Source organism: Artemia franciscana, chromosome 2 (genome assembly GCF_032884065.1).
Source record: "Artemia franciscana chromosome 2, ASM3288406v1, whole genome shotgun sequence".
NCBI classification, from domain to species: Eukaryota; Metazoa; Arthropoda; class Branchiopoda; order Anostraca; family Artemiidae; genus Artemia; species Artemia franciscana.
In genome coordinates this window covers 46,722,821-46,742,866 of record NC_088864.1, presented here as the reverse complement: position 1 = coordinate 46,742,866, position 20,046 = coordinate 46,722,821, and the positions used below count along the sequence as shown (strand labels likewise).

General features: G+C 36.3%; 1 protein-coding gene across 1 annotated transcript in view; it reads left to right on the top strand.

Moving 5' to 3' along the window:
* The window catches only part of LOC136042728 (uncharacterized), a gene marked incomplete in the record, with an annotated part of 208,929 nt that overhangs the window by 31,130 nt on the left and 157,753 nt on the right, over positions 1–20,046 (top strand). Inside the window, 1 exon segment of the mRNA XM_065727690.1 lies at positions 2,668–3,357. Within this exon segment, the coding sequence (XP_065583762.1) occupies positions 2,668–3,357 (690 nt within the window).

Below are 20,046 nucleotides of genomic sequence, written 5' to 3'. Positions count from 1 at the left end.
AACTCACGAAAACTAAGTAGAATGTGTGTATTTTTCAGAATCCAGGAGAGGGCAGTTTTGTTGTTCTTTCGATTTTTCAATGAAAGCACTAAAAAAGCCATTTTTCAATGCAAATACCGAAAAAGGGTATTCTTCAAAATGGAAGAAGTTCAAAATGGAAAGAAGGGGGTGGGGCCACCCCACCCTCTAGCTGACACCATTGACCGCAGCAAATGAATTACGCGGAGGGACACATATCCTACGAAGTGGATTATTTGCGAAAAAGAGTTTCAGATATGCGAACCGAAAATTTCGCAATGGTTAGATTCAGTGTAATAGAAGAAGTTGTTCGGAAACAACCTTAAACGTATCTGTTCGTAATTTGATATAGTCCTTCAGAATGGTTGGAAACCACCATGTGTTCTGATATCTGGGTGGCCAAAGGATTGGTGAACAAGACCTTTCTCTCTTAAATTAATGGAAGAAAAGCCGTAATTACGTTTTTATCCAGCAGCTTGTGGCAAAAGAATAAATGCTATGCAAAGAATGTGTCGAAGTTGCCTTACCTATTAGTCGTAAGGAAAGAATATGCCTAACTATGCAAAGAATATGTCGAAATTGCCTTACCTAACAGTCGTAAGTTATATCAAATTCAAAAAAGTAAGAAAATAAATTTACTGTTAAAAATGTACCTAATAAAGCCCCCTAATTGGAATGTTTTCTAATTTGGATTGTTTGTATCAATATATGCATCACAAACATGTTTTTTTTGCCACTTTGGTTTCTTGATCCTTAGAGATTAGTAGAGGTAAATGGAGCCTATGGGTGCCCACGGAGGGAGTCAACCAGGGCAGTTGCCCCGGGTGCCGTGGCTTAAGGACGTCGTGGCTGGGGAAATTGCCAACTGTGGTTCAATCTTTCGCTTTGAATCGGCTGTTTTTCTTCTATTTTAGTCGGAAGGGGGCACTGTAATTATTTTTGTGATTGTGTATTATTCGGTTCACACTCGAGAATCTCGATCTTTAGATTAGACAGTAATCGGTTTTGGAGCGGCAGTATCCGAAGAAAATTAGCTTAGACTCAGTTGGAATCTACGTTCTAGGTATATTTTTATTAGATATTTAATATATAAATATGATATTTTGCTTGGTTTAGGTAGTTTTGGTATTTAATACAATGCGTTTTGTGCGCCCCCACCTTAATTCTTTGTTGTAGTTTATAATTTTATTACTAAAGTATTGTATTTCCATCATATTTCGACATATTTCATTATGGAATATGCCGAAGTGCACCGACTCATGCACAAGCATCATTATTTTTTTCCTGGTTATCACCAATCCTAGGAACGGCTCTGTATAGGAGCTGGCTGGTCTGATTATTCCCCTTCCCCCTTTACACAAATTATGAGCAGCTCTGAGCTTTCATGCTATATAATTAGTAATTTTTCGACTTTTCCTGAGTGGGTCCCTCTAGGAAATATATTACCCAATGAGTCAAAATTATGGGAATGAGCTTGGGAAAATGTAAAGTTATTATTCAAGTTTTTTTTTGGTTGTTTAAAAAAAGCAATTATAAGTGCTTAAAGCGATAAGAACGGCAAAAAAAAACTGCCGAGGCCACAGAGTAGCTAAATATATCGCTAAAACAGTAAATTATTTTTGATTTTTCATTTTACCCTGTTTTTACTATTATTTCCGTATTTTTAACGGTGCTATTCTTCACTGCTCCAATTAAGTGATGTTAATTTAAGCTCAGGTTTTTTAAAAATAAAACGGTAAAATTTGAGGAAGTCATTAAAACATCATTAAGTCTCGAGTAAACCTGTTAAATATACCAGGCGTCCGGTCTCAGATTTCTCATTATTCATAAAGGAAAAAAAGACAAAAGGTATATTTTCTCAAACTTATGTGGCGCAGAAGCTGAAAGGATTAAAGAAAGATGCCGAAGGTCCGTTGGGTATTTCCTATTTTTATTAGCATAAATACATGAAATGTTAAAGATGAACTCTTCCGTGTATAGATTCTATTGAACTCGTCCACAATATAGATTTTAGCGTTTTCTGAGTGTTGAATTTTCTAAATTGCAAAAAAATAAAATAATTGACTTAATATCTAGGGCTATGCAATTGCCTAAAAATATGTACTCTTCCAACCTCCTTTTTGCCAGTTTTCTTGTCTTTGTGTTATGGTAATTATAATTAAGTATTTGGTTCTTTAATCAAGCTGCTTTTAAATAAATTCAGCTGAATAAGATTTCCCACTGCACCAAGACCTTCTTGGAATCACTTTTTCATAATATGGTGTAATAACTCTCTTACGAAATATTTTTTTCTTCGTTCGTATTACATTAATCTTATGCTTTGAGCGCAGGTGATGTGGGCTGGTAGAACTTATAGTTCAGAAGCTTCTAAGAACCCTTTACCATCCAGAGAAATTAGAGTGAAAATTGTTGAAATATACGAGCAATCCTTTCCTTTGAAAGAAGTACTCACAGTATGTTAATCTATGTTAAAAAAAAACGTTGAAAATTTAGTTTTTTTTTGTAGCTTCCAGGATTCCAATGGCCTGCATAACTTTCTTTCAGAAGCATTGATTTGGCTTCAGTAGAAGGTTGGATGTTCTAATTCTCTTGGAGTAATCCATACTGCTATGTTATACCGCTATCTGATTCTATGTTTTATTTTTCAAGGTCGACAAACGATACTAAGGATTCAACAGACACAAAGTCAGTGAAGCGACGTGACTCAGCAAAACTCCCTTCAGCTTCAAAGCTATTACGTTCTCTGCGTCCAGATAGAACTAGTCCTGCATATCACAGTGAGGGTAAGGGTCTAAGAAAAAGAAAACAAGCTTGGGCCTCTGAGCGGGATCTTCCTGAATCGGGAAAGAAATCAGCAGAACGAAGTAGAAGCTTCAGCGAAAGACCTAAATTTGAATCAATACAAGATCTATCTACCCTTACTCAAACTGATAGCTCTGTCTCTGAGTTTGAAAATAGTGCCACCGAAAAAAGCATAATCGATCACGTTTTTAATGACATTGATGACTTGAAGAAGAAAAAGAAGGAAACTGATATAAAACGAGAACGACAAGAAAGAAAATTAACTAAAGATAGTGGGTATGAGACATCTAATTCTGATTATGCAAATCCTGACACTTTAAAATCTATTCGTGAAGTAGAAAACTCAACAGAGTCAATATATGCAAACCTTCAAGAGTTACAAGAGGGGGCTTATTCTGCAAGAGAAACAAACTTCTTTGGTAACGAAGAAGATTCGCCCAAAGGTACCCCAGAAACTGAAAGAAAGCCGCATGAGGAATCAAATAAGTCCCTCCATAATAATACCGCTCCTAGTAACGAGACAAATACGTCTGATAGGTAAGATAGATTATTTCTTATATTAACCATCTAACCATATAGGGAAGCTCATATATCAAAACTTTGTATCCTTCACTGAAGTCAATTGATGTCAATGTAATAAGTGTTAAGCATTTTTTTTATATACAGGCACGTACGCCGGATTTAATTCTTTGGGAGTAATAATCATAACGGAAAACTCGGGAGGGGCAATAATAAAAAAAAACAATTTTGTTTAATAATTTGAGTAAGAAGTGCCCAGAATTTTTGGAAAGTTTTGGATTTCGGGGAGGGGGCTCCAAGGCTCTCTTCCTGCATACGTCCTTGTTTGTATATCGTAACTACCAGACTAAATACAATTTCCTAGAAATAATACACAAAGTTTCAGGCTCTGTTATTATTCATTATCAATATCTAATATTATTACTGCTATTGATTTATTACTTTTCGAAAAGCTAAATATAAAAGACAGAACATAGAAGAAAAAGATGAAATGCACTTCAACGTAACACTATAGAATCACACTAGTCCATCAATGACTGGATTTATTCACAATCGCTCTGAATTTTCTCAGCAGTTATTCCATTCTGCCAGGTATTCAGTCCAGCAGTGTTGAAGATATTCTGTCCTGTACGCAAACGTGAGTCAGTCCTGCAATATGCGAGTCCGTTGTGACACTTGCACGACAGCATTGTCAGTTCTTTCTCAGAAAAAAGTTTGGTTTCAGCTAAATGGAGCCAGCTCTCATGGCTGATGGCAGTTCTGAGGTCCACTGAAAGGGATATTTGGAAGCTGTTTGATCAGTCTCAAAGCTGATTCTTGGCAGGCAACAAATTTCTAAGAACTTTTTCATCGAGAATTGTTTCCTTTGAAATACCTCAAGGACCGAATTTCCATGGAGGGTTTGAAGGGAAGTTTCGATAGATTAGATAAATTAGATCTATTCCTGAGCTCATGGACAACTTTGTGCCTTAGGTCATAAACTGCACAAAACTAAATTTGGGTAATTTTGAATATCTGAGGAAAAAAGCCAAACGTTGCTCACGTTTTACTAAGACGGCCTAAATACAATGAATTATGCTTATAACCCCCTTTCATTCAACTCTGGTTAAAAAAAAGTCTGTTAAAATTGGGGGCCTTTTTTCTTATTTGTATTTTTTTTTTATTTCCATTGAGGGTTGGGAGGCCGGGTTTGATTGAGACAAAGAGTATTTTGGTACATATAGCTCAAGGACTACCTGACGTAGTTGTTGAATTACTTGTACGTATGGTAGCAAGGAAACCCCTTTCCTCCGCGTTCTAAAATGGCATTACTTGTAGAAACAAGAGCTAAGAGCTCATGTGGCACTTGTGACGAGGCAAGAAGAGCTAAGAGCCAAGAGCTCATATGGTATGAGCTCTTAACAAAATTCTAAGAATCAATAGATTGATTTCAAAGGAAAATCAGAGGCTTAATGCGGGTCAGGATTTAAAATAAGAGCTCTGAGTCACGATCTCCTTCTAAATATCAAAATTCATTAAGATCCGATCACCCACTCGTAAGTTATAAATGCCAAATTTTTTCTAATTTTTCCTCTCCCTTTAGCCCCCCAGATGGTCGAATCAGGGAAAACGACTTTATCAAGTCAATTTGTGCAGCTCCCTGACACGCCTACCAATTTTCATCGTCCTAGCACGTCCAGAAGCACCAAACTCGTCAAATCTCTGAACCCTTCCCCCCTCCCAACTCCCCCAAAGAGAGCGAATCCGGTACGGTTACGTCAATCACGTATCAAGGACATTTGCTTATTCTATCCACCAAGCTTCATCCCGATTCCTCCACTCCAAGTGTTTTCCAAGATTTCCCCCTCCAACTCCATCAATGTCAAAAGATCTGGTCGGGATTTGAAATAAGAGCTCTGAGACATGAATTCCTTCTAAATATCAAATTTCATTAAGATCCGATCGCCTATTCGTAAGATAAAATACCCCAATTTTCACGTTTTCCAAGAATTCCGGTTTTCCCCTCCAACTCCCCCAATGTCACAGGATCTGGTCGGAATTTAAAATTGGGGCTTTAAAGCACAAGATCCTTCTAAATATCAAATTTCATTAAGATCTGGTCACCCTTTCGTAAGTTACAAATACCTCATTTTTCCAAATTACCCCCCCCCCTCTCCAACAAAGAGAGCAGATCCGGTTTGGTTGTGTCAGTCACGTATCTTAGACAGGTCGGTGGTTGTGGTGCGCACAGGCCTAGTCTTCTATATTAGTTGATGTGATTAAAGAATGACAGACCAACTAAGTAATTATTTTCTCCTTAGCTAGCTGTACACTCTAGAGTATCAAAACATTTTTTTTTAGCAAGGGCGAGGGGATGTTAATGTAGATACCATTATTCGTAAGACAAGAACTTAGGTTCACACTGTGTGCGGGGATCCACTCTAGGCTACTTTGTGTGCAACCAGGGAACGGAATTAGAACTGAAGCTGTTAGGTAGAAGTGAAGGTAACTGTCGAGCGGTAGGTTGGTTTGGAAACACAAGAGGTAAAGTAAAATGAAGAATCAAGGCTAGAAAGACGGGGGCTTCTTAGATAGAAAGATAAACGATAAAAGAGACGCCTATTATTAGATAGATTAGATAAAAAGAAACGCCGTGTAGCCCAGAACACATATTGAGGGGTTTCACAGTTTGTTTAGGCCTGCAAACTACTTGTCCAACAGCGGGATGTGGATTTCAATGAGAGTAGGCTACTAGTTACAATAATCATTATTATGAAGCATACCTTTTATTTTGCTAATTGGGTCATTCTTGTATTAAACTCTTTTTTATATGCTACTTTTCTATTATTGCACCTTTTGGAAAGTTCGTTATGCATTGATTCTAATTGTTCCGCCAACAATTATCCATTAACTTAAATTCAAGAAAGAAGGCAGATTTCTGAATGTCTTTCAGATCTTAGTTAACTCTCTGTGAAGTATGACAGAGCAACAATGGTTGAATTTACATTTTCAAAAACGCAGAATGAATCGACTGATTTTTACTTTTTATTTTGCAACATTTTAAAAATCATTTTCTTTATGGGTTTTATGGTACTATGAGCAATTTTATTCCATGCCATTGGTTTTTTTTTTTAATTGATAGAAAGTTCGAACGCACCAAGAAATTCAGTTCAAAGCGGGATTTCATGAATTGGATATTCTAGGTATTAGCCAACATAATAGCTTACAATTTCACTGTAGCCCTGTTATGCCTGTAAGTGGGGAGATGAGTAGTATTCTTACGGCGTGGAAGGGGTTTTTAAGCCTAAACTCCCCCTAATCCTCTTAATTGTACAAATACCCGGTATCTCCCAATCCGCTCCGCTCTGTGTGCGGAGATGGAATGTTTTTTTTAAACCTTTTTTGCCAGATGTCCTAACTTCTCGTTCTCAGACAAGTAATCCATAACGAACTCCTTGCCTTAAAGGTGTTGCCCAGAGACCCCCTGCACATCTTACATGGTTCGTTGTAATTTCTATAATTATATATATAAATATCTTTGTGTTGTATGATATTTTAGACCCCTCCCCCCAAAAAAAATCACTCGATACGTAGCCTAAAGCACATTATTGTAAGTTCCAACTGGGAAAGGTCAGTCGAACAAGCGACGCTGAAGCCCATTTCGTATCGTTGGACAACATCAACCTTTGAATGAATGCTCTAAAGGTAAACTACGCAGTATCAGTTCATTGATTTCTAAGATATACAATAACTTGTTCGACTTGGACAGATGTTGGAGAGCGCCCTCGTGTGGTCAGTAAAAATTTGTAACCCTCTGCCACATAAGGACGACTCCACTGTTCTTAGTTTTGCATTTCAGTAGCAAATAATTCTTCAAAATAAAAGTCTTTAAAAGTACATTAATTTCTAAGATCATATATACTAAAATAATAATCTAATTCTTCAGTTCTGAATCGCTAGGGCGATGTTAGTTCCGATACTGTCCTGCATAAAGGCGAATCTAGAGTAAAATATTGGGGGGGGGGGGTGTGACAAGTGCACGGATAATTGACCGAACTGATAAGTTGATTAAAAAAAAGGGTGGAAACAGAAAGAAACACGGAATGAGGGTGGCAGATTTTTTTCCGGGTGTGGGGGGTGGGCTCCCCCGGTCCTCTTAGTTCCTCCAGTGGTCAAGCATCTATTTGGAAAGAAGGACCCCTTGGTTTTTTTTCTTTACTGCTCTACCTCTTCTCTCTGTTCGAATCTTGAAGCAATTTGGCAGACAAAGGCTCTTCCTCACGTTTTTTTTCTTCTTTTTCATAATAGGTGTCTAATTTTTTTACCGTGGGAGATCCTTAAGGGTAATACCAGTAGTGAATGCAAGGTCAGTGACACAGTGGCAATTATTGATACCTTTAATCCTTGTGGTTTACATACGATTTTAGATTTGTCTACATAATGCTTTGTGGTAAAGACTATTGCAATCTATATTTACACAGAAAATTGGCTCGAAATTATAACTAAACATGAGCATATATATATATATATATATATATATATATATATATATATATATATATATATATATATATATATATATATATATATGCTTTTTTTTTCTGTTAATTCACGTACGGTTCTAATTCTAATTATAAAATGTCTGAAGTGTCTTCTTGATATTATCAGCAAAATAAAGAGCCTTCATATTTTGCATCGGATCGGATTTTTTTTCTTTATTTTCTAATCATTTTTGTTTGTTCCCTTACTTTTGATATATGGTGTTTGATTCTCTCTGCCTCCTTTTTTTCGCTTTATACCAATTCTAAGAACGACATTTATACTACTTGGCGTAATTTTTTTTATTATACCTTTCGGGATCCGAACAGACTTTTTTTTTTTAATCAAACTGCAAAGCTGATCATTCCCCCATGCCCTTTGTCAGCCTGTGTACGTCGTCATGTTTGGTGTAGAGACATACAATACCGGCAGACATGGTCAGCATACATTGGATGTAGTTAAAACGCAAAAAGTCCATACAAACCACAGGCATATATAGCCTATATCCTTTAGAGGCATCAGAGGGATCACCATATCTGATGGTTAATAAAAGTACATATTTAGGCCCAAACATCTCAGTTTTCATGTGTTTTCATTAAATTTCTCTCGAGGGGGTATGCCTAAATCTCCCCTCCATGAACTTCAGGTATAACTTCTGCCGTTGCATCAATCCCTCTCTTAAAATGATACCTTCTTTTCAAATATCTCCAAGCTATATTATTCTCTTAGATGCGTTTCGTCAGATATGCTGAAATATTTCATTGTGTAGAACTGTAGTAAGGAGCGACCCGGCTCAATAGTAACCAAAACTCAAAAAAATGGAATTTTAGTACCAATAGCTACATCAGAAGAATCGCATTTTAATGTTGATTTTAAATATATAAGTTTCGTCAAGTTTAGTGTTACCCATCAAAAGTTACGAGCCTGAGAAAATTTGCGTTATTTTAGAAAATAGGGGGAAACACCCCCTTAAAGTCACAGAATCTTAACGAAAAATCACACCATCAGATTCAGCGTATCAGAGAACCCTACTGTAGAAGTTTCAAGCTCCTATCTACAAAAATATGGAATTTTATATTTTTTGCCAGAAGGCAGATCACGGATGCGTGTTTATTTGTTTGTTTTTTTATTTTTTTGTTTTTTTCCCAGGGGTGATCGTATCGACCCAGTTGTCCTAGAATATTGCGAGAGGGCTCTTCTAACGGAAATGAAAAGTTCTAGTGCCCTTTTTAAGTGACCGAAAAAATTGGAGGGCACCTAGGCCCCCTCCCACGCTAATTATTTTCCCAAGGTCAACGGGTCAAAATTCTGATATAGCCATTTTATTCAGCGTAGTCAAAAAACCTTATAACTATGTCTTTGGGGACGACTTACTCCCCCACAGTCCCCGTGGGAGGGATTACAGGTTCAAAACTTTGACCAGTGCTTACATATAGTAATGGCTATTGGGAAGTGTACAATCGTTTTCAGGAGGATCTTTTGGTTGGAGGCAGGGGTTGAGAAGAGGGGGATATGCTGTGGGAACTTTCCGTCGAGGAATTTGTCATGGGGGAAGAAAATTTCCATGAAGGGAGCGCAGGATTTACTAGCATTACTTAAAAAAAACAATGAAAAAAATAAATATGAAAAAGTTTTTTTTTCAGCTGGAAGTAAGTAGCAGCATTAAAACTTAAAACGAACAGAAATTATTACCCATATGATGGGCTCACCTCCTCCTAATACCTCGCTCTTTACGCTAAAGTATTTTTAGTAATTTCAACTATTTATTCTGCGGCTTTTGTGATTCAGGGATCATTCTTAATGAATCGGGACAAAATTTAAGCTTTAGTGTAAAGAGCGAGGTACTGACGAGGGGGCGAACCCCCTCATATATGTAATAAAAAAGTGAGAATACAAAAGTTCTTTACGTAAGCTAATTTATAAGTTACGTATATCTTTTACTTATAAAAAGATTCGTAAAAAATTAAAAGTTCTAGTTGCCTTTTTAATTAACCGAAAATCGGAGGGCAACTAGGCGTCCTCCCCCGCTCTTTTTTTCTCAAAATCATTCGATCAAAATTATGAGAAAGTCATTTAGCCAAAAAAAATAAATATACAAATTTTGTTTTAATTATTCCTCTGCGGAGAGCCAAAATCAAAACATGCATTGATTCAAAAACGTTCAGAAATTAAATAAAAAAACAAGTTTTTTAAATGAAAGTAAGGAGCGACATTAAAACTTATAACGAACAGAAATTACTCCGTATATGAAAGGGGCTTTTCCTTCTCAACGCCCCGCTCTTTACGCTAAAGTTTGACTCTTTTTCTTAACTCTACATTTTAAAACAGTAAAAAACTTTAGCGTAAAGAGCGGGGCGTTGAGAAGAAAAAGCCCCTTTCATATACGGAGGAATTTCTGTTCGTTTTAAGTTTTAATGTCGCTCCTTACTTTCATTTAAAAAACTTGTTTTTTTTATTTAATCATATAAACGAAGCTCCTTGATATCCCATAAAGCCTTTTTTTAACGCCTGTCACGTATGACGGCTGATTTTTGTGGCGCTATTTTTCACTGTAGTTGAGCAAATCAGGATAGAACACAAGTAAAATAAGCAATACTACCTCTTTATACCCAATCTGAAGCCACTTTATTGTGCCAAACAAAATTTGATTCAATCATATAATGTTACACTGCTGACAATTCAATATTGAGCTATTTTATAATTATGACCTATTAATTACTATTAGGATACACCCTGCTATGTTGTGGCCATAAATTATGCCAGTCGTTCTTATTTGTAAAGAATATGTTGTAAATAATATCAAACCAAAAGGGTAAATTAAACTTTTGTTTCTTACGGAAGATAAAGGGGTGTCGTTTTTAGGGGGGGGGGTAGTTGACCCCCAATAATTTAAAGAAAATATTCTTATATAACCCATGTCCCTTGACTATCCAGGTATGGACCCCTCTTGCCCTCCAATAAAAATGTTGGAGCTACGCCCCTGAGTATAGAGTGTGCAACTAGAATTCCTTAATGATTTGTACTGTACATGGTAAGAATCATTTCAATGTAAGTTATTGACTATTTTTAATCATGTACGAGGATTTGTTAGTCTTGCAAAGAGATTTGTCTATGATGTTAGAAAGCAACAGTTATTTCTGTATTTATTATCTTTGAAAATAGCTTCATATTTAACCAATTTTTCACTTTTTCATTGCTGAAAAATTGGTGGTATTTGGCATTCGTTGTTTTTCAAGGAGGAATAAGGTTTATATATAGTTTGTTTTATTCGTTGGTTCATTATTTAATTTTTTTTTTCAAATCTGTCTGAAGGTACGTTTAGCCAGATGGCGGAAACAGACAGACTTCTTGAATGTTCTACTACTTCAATGTTTTTGAATTACTCCCGTTTCTCAAAGCTTTCTCATTCTGGTATTATCAAAAAGCTTTTGCCATTGTCATTTGTTGGTTTTTGCCATTATTTTATTAGCTTGCCAATAAGACTGAACCTGATAGCACACAACCCTCATTTTGCATATTAGTTCAGTTTTATTTGGACTTAAAGCGATTTGTTCTTACAACCCATTTACTGCTGTCGACATTGTATGAACTAAAAGCACTGACGCCATTGTGACAACCCAGTTAAGGGATTGCGCACTGTCTGTCGGTGATACACACGACTTTTTGCTCGTAACTCTGCCTACTCCGCCAATTACTTTTGCCCCTGTACTTGTCAGCCTGAGTTGGGGGGAGGGTCCACCCATCAACTATTTCTACCGTACTTTACTATAATCGTTCTGACCTTTGAAATTTGTCTTCTTTTTGTAAACCTTTTTTTTTAATAATTCCCGTCCACCCACTTACCATAGTCAACTGTGGCTACCATAGTCGCTGAACATAGTAAGTGATAATGAATACTAGTTTGCACATAATACATGGAAAAAATCTGCAATTTGGCTTTCAATTTGCAAGTATTGAAGGATTTACGCTTGGTTTGCTTCATGTGTGTGTGTGAGTTGAAACGAAATCAATTGAGTTAGAACTAAGAGCTACCATAAGCGTTCAATTCGGGCAGTGACTTACCATGATAACCGAAATTTCCAGTGTGAAAAGTTGGAACGGTCCCTTGGTTCTCTGTTCGTGCACCGAATTTGCGCTTCTTTGTCTTTAAATGAAGCTTAATAGTGTTCAACCCCTTGTAATAAACATCATTTTTTGCTCATTCTAGAATTTGACACTAGTGACCTCTTTGTCGCCTATGACTGCATCACTTTGAATAAGTTCCTTTTTGCACTGGAAATAAACCACGCTCTGGTGTTTGATATGTTATCATAGTTTTATCATTTTGGAAATAAGAGGTGTATTGAAACTTTCCATCCAGATGGGAAGTGCTGCTTAAGATAAGAGACTCCTTTACAGGAAGGGTTCATATTTCTGTGAGGCTCAAGTAGTTATTCACTGCTGATTTAAAAACCACTCTGGACTTTTCTAGTCTGTCTTAGAACACTAGTTTGATAAGCTTGGTAAGTCATTTACATAATTCAATTAATTATACCAGGTAGTTGTACGAGAATTTCGAATTTATTGGCAAATGTGGAGACTCATAGGAGAATTTTGTATAGTCTCCTTGCTAAGAGGACGGGAGAAAAATATCCACGATCTTGCTTTTTAGGCCAATCAAAAAAAAAAAAGAAAAAAAAGAAAAATAACTACCTGATCCTAGTGGTTTTTTTTTATTTATTTTATTAATGGATTAGACAAGCATCTATGCAATTTTTTATGTTGGGGTGGGGGGGGGGGGAGGGAAACTTCAAAACAAAAATCGAAAACAGGCGAGTTATATGGATAATATTAGAAATGATTGAAACAGTCGTAAATATTTCAAGATTTTGGAGGGGGTCAGGAATTTTGGATTTGTGCCCTCCCCCCGTATACGGGACTAGGTTTGGAGATCCGTGAATTATGGGCAGATGTATTCAGTAGTCAATCTATTTACTTAAAAATAACGGTTTCCAGCAGATTTCGCCTCCCCCGCTCCTTGGAAATCTCCCTTCTTAAATCCCCCCCCCTGGGCTTTTAACCTCCGTTAATTTTCCTCGGGAATTTTTTTGGGATCGTAGGTTTACTTGCCATAGCAGGGTAAGATAAAGTTAAAAAAAAAAAAAAATGCTTACTTATTTGGAATAAGGAGTTCTGTCCGTTTTAAATTTGCTTGGTTCTAACTTGGATTTTGATTTCATGTTATTTAAATTAATTGAAAAAACGTACCTTAAAGGTACTTCATACAAGAAAATTTTCTGATGTGCGCCCAGTGGACCTGTTCTAAAGTATAAGGGATGAACTGGTATCATATATTAATGATGTCAGCACGAGACCAAGTCCACGGTAAGTAATTAATCTTACTGCCTAGTCCCAGCTTGTATCTCTATGAACTCTCTTGATAGGGCATTCCTCCCACGACTACCACTAATTCCGTATTTCCAAATTAGTTTCTTTTATCTTACCCTGCTACGATAACTTAATGCTGATCCCCCAAAACACCGAAAAAAGAATAAAAATGAATAAAAATATGAAAATTGTTTCAATCGGTACTTGTCTGTTAAACGGAAGACACTCAAGAATTACGCTTTGTGAGATCTGACAGAAACCAGTTTCTTTTCCTGGATATGTTATGATTTGCTTATTTTGAGTGAGAAAACTTCGATGTTTGTATATTTTTATTAAATATTTGATATATAGAGGTTATTAGGGGCAGGGCCATATCCAGGATTTTTTTAGGGGGGTGTTTTACAAAAGAACTTTTTCAGGGGGGGGGGTACACAAAAAAGCTCAAAAATCGCAAAAAATTGTTCATAGCCATTTTTGTTACATTTTTACGAGCCAGACAAACATTTAGGGGCGGGGGGTCTCAAAGCCCTTACCCTCCCTGGATACGGCCTTGGTTAGGGGTTAGGTTAAGTTGGGTTAGGTACATAATATAATGCGCTCTGCGCGGCCTGCTTTCCATAATTCTTTGCCGTAGTTTATATAATTTTGTTTCTAAAGTATTATATTATCATCATGTTTTGGTGTATTTCATGTTTGGTATATTAGGATTAACTTAACTTCACTTATTAGGTGTGCTGTGTTTAACAGACATGTTCCAAAAATTCTACACCATATTCTACCTGTTTTTTAAAATATAGTAGAATATTCCAACAATTCCTCGTTTCTTCATCCTTTTTATTTGTCTTACTTGCCCTTTGGCTGCTCAATTTTACCTTATGGGGGGATTTTCTGTGGGGTAAATTTCTGCAGGGGGATTTTCCCTGGGGGGAATTATCCGTAGGGGGATCAGCCTATAACCAAAAAGATCGCCGATTGCAGGAGATTCCGAAAGCAGTTTCCCACAACCCAGCAAAAAAAGGAGGAAATACTTCATATCCCGTTGTGCTTATGTGTTGATTCAGACCTAATGTAAGAGGTACTCCCGCTGGCTACCAAAACTCAACAAACTGGAAAGAAAAGGTTAAGTGACGTTGGGCAATGACGCTCCCCCCAAAAAATGCTAAAACTTACATGTCTACACTAACCTTTTTTAGAGTTAAAAAGGATATGTTACACTTTTTATCTTGATATTGTTCAGTTGTAGACGCAAGTGATGCCAATTGGGGAGGGGGAGGGCATTTGATATGTTTCATATTTAGTCAAAATCCGGGCAATTCTTACTAATCTTATATTTGAAAGGTTCTCTAAGCAACATTTTATCTTATTTCTCGATTTTATTTTTTTAAAGCAACCTTAAGTCATGATACTGACCGTGAAAACGTGAAAATTTACGTTTATGTGCAACAAACGTTTATTTAAAAAAGAAAGAGCGTTTTTTTTTTTTTTATTAAAGCAATTTCTGTGCAACTTTCTTTTTTGGTTTTATTCAAGCAATGCAAACTCTTCAGTTTTTTTGTGCCTGAACCTGGCACCTACATAGGTTTATGGTTCGGGATAAAATAAAAAAAAGGATCAAAAATTACAAATAGTTTAGAAAATATACAAAAATAATAGCAAAAATCAGGGGGCATGGCACCGGCCTGAGGGCCACTTTCAGTCTCCATATACCTTTGTATTATCGACACTTTTTCAATTGGCCTTTGCAAAATTTGACTTCCGTATATTCAAAAAGTAAACTACTTCTACGCGAATAAATGGTTACATTTAGGATATTGTATTTGAAGTTGCATAAGCTACCTTATTTTAAAACACCGCCATATATTCTTTTTGGATACCGTTACCCATGTTTTAATGGTTGGAAAATCCAGACAATCCATTAGTACACAGAGATCCAAGGTTAGGGGATGGGAATGGGAGATCATAATATTTTGATACCAGGGAAAGGGGTCACAAATATGAAAAAGTTCGTTTTTATATCAACATTTTACAATTTATGGAGGGGATAGGTTGCTCTTTAGAACGACCCCCCCCTCTTGCGCAACCGGCTGACTCACTATTGATAAGAGGACAAAAATTTATCAGTGCACAATTTAGTCTTGTTGTATATTTTAGTGGGTATTGCTCCCAGATTCTAATAGTGCTAAAATTTCTTATTTTGGTGCTAGGGAAATAGGCAAATTTTTGCCAAACATGACCCCTTTTAGTAATTTGTTTTATCCATAGACGTGGAAATCTTTGGGTAAAAAGTTGCACACGCTTAAAAATATTTTTATGGCACTTGGTAATAACCAAGTGACATATAGCAATCGCAAATTCTGTCGGTCTGTCTGTCTGTCCCGGTTTTGCTACTTTAGGCACTTCCAGGTAAGCTAGAATGATGAAATTTGGCAGGCGTATCAGGGACCGGACCAGATTAAATTATAAATAGTCGTTTTTGCGATTTCACCATCTGGGAAGGAGTGGGGGTCAGTTAATTCGAAAAAATAGAAAAAATGGATTATTTTTAACTTGCGAACGGGTGATGGGGTCTTAATGAAATTTTGTGTTTGGAAGGACATCGTGTCTAAGAGATCTTATTTCAAACCGCGACCAGATCTTTTGACATTGGGGGGAGTTGGAGGGGGAAACTAGAAATCTTGGAAAACGCTTATAAATGTCGTAGATACGCGATCGACGTAACTGGACTGGATCCCTTCTCTTTGGTGGAGTTAGGTGGTGGGGTTCAGTGCTGGGGCGAGCTTGGTGCTTCTGGATGTGCTAGGACGATGAAAATTGGTAGGCGTGTCAGGGAGCTGAGCTGCACAAATTGACTTGATAAAGTCGTTTTCCCCGATTCGACCATCTGGGGGGCTGAAGGGAGAGGAAAAATTAGAAAAATTGAGGTATTTTTAACTTACGAGTGGGTGATCGGATCTTAATGAATTTTGATATTTAGAAGGACTTCGTGACTCAGAGCTCTTATTTTAAATCCCGACCGGCATTAAGCCTCTGATTTTCCTTTTAAAGCAATCTATTGATTCTTAGAATATTGTTAGAGCTCATACCATATGAGCTCTTGGTTCTTGGCTTTTTCGACTTCGTCACAAGTGCCATATGAGCTCTTAGCTCTTGTTTTCTCTTTACAACGTCTAGCCTACAATGCATCGACTTTCTAGACACTAAAGCCATCAAACCTATTAATTACACCTCCCTAGCTATTGCAGCAATTATTTAAGTTGTTTATTCGGCAAGATCGTGGGACCGTATGAAGATAGTGAAGGACTAAGAAATGAATACATATTCCCCTAATTTCTGATGATCTGACATCCCCCTTCGGTCGCATTGTAAAAAAATGTAAATAAAATTAAACTAAAAAAGGGTAGTTGCTTGAAGAAGCTAGATTTTACGGAAATAATGAGCTTTGTGCTGGCGACACAATAATAGATTTAATTCTTTAAACCTTTTCTTAAATCGCTACCTACGTATTATAGCAACCACACTATGTTCTTGATCTGTAATGGAACCGGTTTTCTATGCTCACTGGGAGATAATCAGCTTAGTCTGACCGAGATTAAGTACTATTACATAGGTATATTTTACTATTATATAGGTATATTTTAATTAAATGTTAAATATAGAGAGGTGGTTAGGTTAGGTATTTAATACGATGGGTTGTCGGTGGCCTGCTTTCCATAATTCTCTGTAATATTCTCCATAATTTTGTTACTAAAGTATTTTACTTTCATCTTGTTTTGGTATATTTCATTAGGATTAACCTAACTTCCCTTATTTGGTGTTGTCGCTATAACGTAAGCACACTCAAGTCTATTTAGTTTTTCTGATTCTAGCTTTAAGAAGAAAATAACAATTTTTCTATATTTTTAGTCCTAAACTGCCATGTGGTTCAGTGGACATCAGTTCCCCGCTTCTTTTTTCACATAAAATATCTACTTTTTTTATCTTATCCTCCCCTTGAAAACGTAATTGTCACGAAATTTGCATATACTGACTATGTTCTGATACCGTGGTCCACACTTTGGGTCTTTGCTGATTAGTTCCTCACTTCATAGCTACTTATATATCTAATTAGTTATCAATGCTCCTTAAAGCAGATTTTCAAACAGTTCGTGGTAACGAACTGTAGTAAGGAGCGACCCGGCTCAATAGTAACCAAAGCTCTAAAAACAGAATTTTGATACCAATAGCTACACCAAAAGAATTGCATTTTAATGCTGATTTTAGATATATAAGTTTCATCAAGTTTAATCTTACCCATCAAAAGTTACGAGCCTGAGAAAATTTGCCTTATTTTAGAAAATAGGGGGAAACACCCGCTAAAAGTCATGGAATTTTAACGAAAATCGCACTATCAGATTCAATGTATCAGAGAACTCTACTGTAGAAGTTTCAAGCTCCTATCTACAAAATTGTGGAATTTTGTGTTTTTTTGCCAGAATCACGGGTGCGTGTTTATTTGTTTGTTTGTTTGTTTGTTTTTTGGTGATCGTATCGAGCCAGGGGTCCTAGAATGTTGCGTGAGGGCTCAGTCTAACGAAATGAAAAGTTCTAGTGTCCTTTTTAAGTGACCAAAAAAATTGGAGGGCACCTAGGCCCCCTCCCACGCTAATTATTTTCCCAAAGTCTTCGGATGAAAATTCTGAGATATCGATTTTATTCAGCGTAGTCGAAAAACCTTATAACTATGTCTTTAGGGATGACTTACTCCCCCAAAGTCCCCGTGGGAGAGGCTACAAGTTACAAACTTTGACCAGTGCTTACATATAGTAATGGTTATTGGGAAGTGTACAGACGTTTTCAGGGGGATTTTTTGGTTGGGCGAGGGGCTTTGAGAAGAGGGGGATATGCTGGGGGAACTTTCCATGGAGGAATTTGTCATGAGGGAAGAAAATGTCCATGAACGGAGCACAGGATTTTCTAGCATTATTAAAAAAAAACAATGAAAAAAAAAATTTGAAAAAGTTGTTTCAACTGAAAGTAAGGAGCAGCATTAAAACTTAAAACGATCAGAAATTATTACGCATATTAGGGGTTCACCTCCTCCTAATACCTCGCTCTTTGCGCTAAAGTATTTTTAGTAATTTCAACTATTTATTCTACGGCCTTTGTGATTCAGGGGTCATTCTTAAGGAATTGGGACAAAATTTAAGCTTTACTGTAAAGAGGGAGGTACTGACGAGGGGGTGAACCCCCTCATATATGTAATAAAAACATTCGAATACAGAAGTTCGTTACGTAAGCTAATTTGTAAGTTACGTATATCTTTTACTAATAAAAACGTTCGTAAAAAATTAAAAGTTCTAGTTACCTTTTTAAGTAACCAAAAAATTGGAGGGCAACTAGGCCTCCTCCCCCTCTCCTTGTTTTCTCAATATCATTTGATCAAAACTCTCAGAAAGCCCTTTAGCCAATATATATATATATATATATATATATATATATATATATATATATATATATATATATATATATATATATATATATATATATATATATATATATATATATATATATATATATATATATATATACAAATTTCGTTTTAATTATTCATCTGCGGAAAGCCAAAATCAAAACATGCATTAATTCAAAAACGTTCAGAAATTAAATAAAAAAACAAGTTTTTTTTAACTGAAAGTAAGGAGCGACATTAAGACTTAAAACGAACAGAAATTAATTCGTATATGAAAGGGGCTGCTCCCCCATCAACGCCCTGCTCTTTACGCTAAAGTTTTTTACTGTTTTAAAAAGTAGAATTGAGAGAAAGAGTCAAACTTTAGCGAAAAGAGCGGGGCATTGATGAGGGAGCAGCCCCTTTCATATACGAATATATTTCTGTTGGTTTTAAGTTTTAATGTCGCTCCTTAGTTTCAGTTAAAAAAAACTTCCTTTTTTTATTTAATAGGTGTAAAACTCAAGACCAAGTATTAACTTTGAAGTACATAATTTACTGTTATTACTTACATTTTTTTACATTTTTTCTCATTTTTCTATTGTTAAAATCCTGGCGTTCACTTTCTACCCTATTAGTATTTTTAGGTCTTTGGCGGGGAATAGTACAAAATAAATAAAAATAGGGGGTTGATCTCATCTACGAGGTGTTTTCTTTCTTTTTTGTTAATTCACCCTCATCACTTCTCAGTGGTACTAATTTCTTTATTTCCAAAACTGCTAACAGCATTTATACACTAATCCCATCTACAGAAAAAGCAAACTTAAATTCTTGGAGCTGTCGAAAGATGTAATAAAAACAAAATGAAACGCTGCACATATATTCTTGTTTTGTCCCTTTTAGTAGTTTTTGTGTGCTGGAAGAAAAAAAATAAGTTAGTGCTAACATTCATCCAAAAATTGATTTTCTTTAAAAGTGATTTTTTAAGTTGAGTGCTAAATGCCCCAGCTAAATACAACTCCTATTTTTGTAAGTGCTGTATCACTAGCACTTGGATGTGCCACCTTCTGCTTGCAGACAACCAACTAGTTTACCTACCGCTTTGCCTTTTATGGACAGAAATTTCATGACTGTAAAGTTTGATCTTTAACCGTCATTTAAAAAATCTGGTATAAAATTACATTTTAGACAATATAGCCTATGAGAAAAAACATGAATTTTAATATTGGAAAAGTGGAGACGTTTCCTATTCTCCGTCACCTGTATACACATGGAGTGTCGCTTGTTTCGCCACTGGTGGCATAGTTCGCATGACGAACATACACTTTTCCATCATGTCACGCCTCTTTAACGTACGTTTGGCACCCATTTGTGTGACACTTGCCTTATGATGT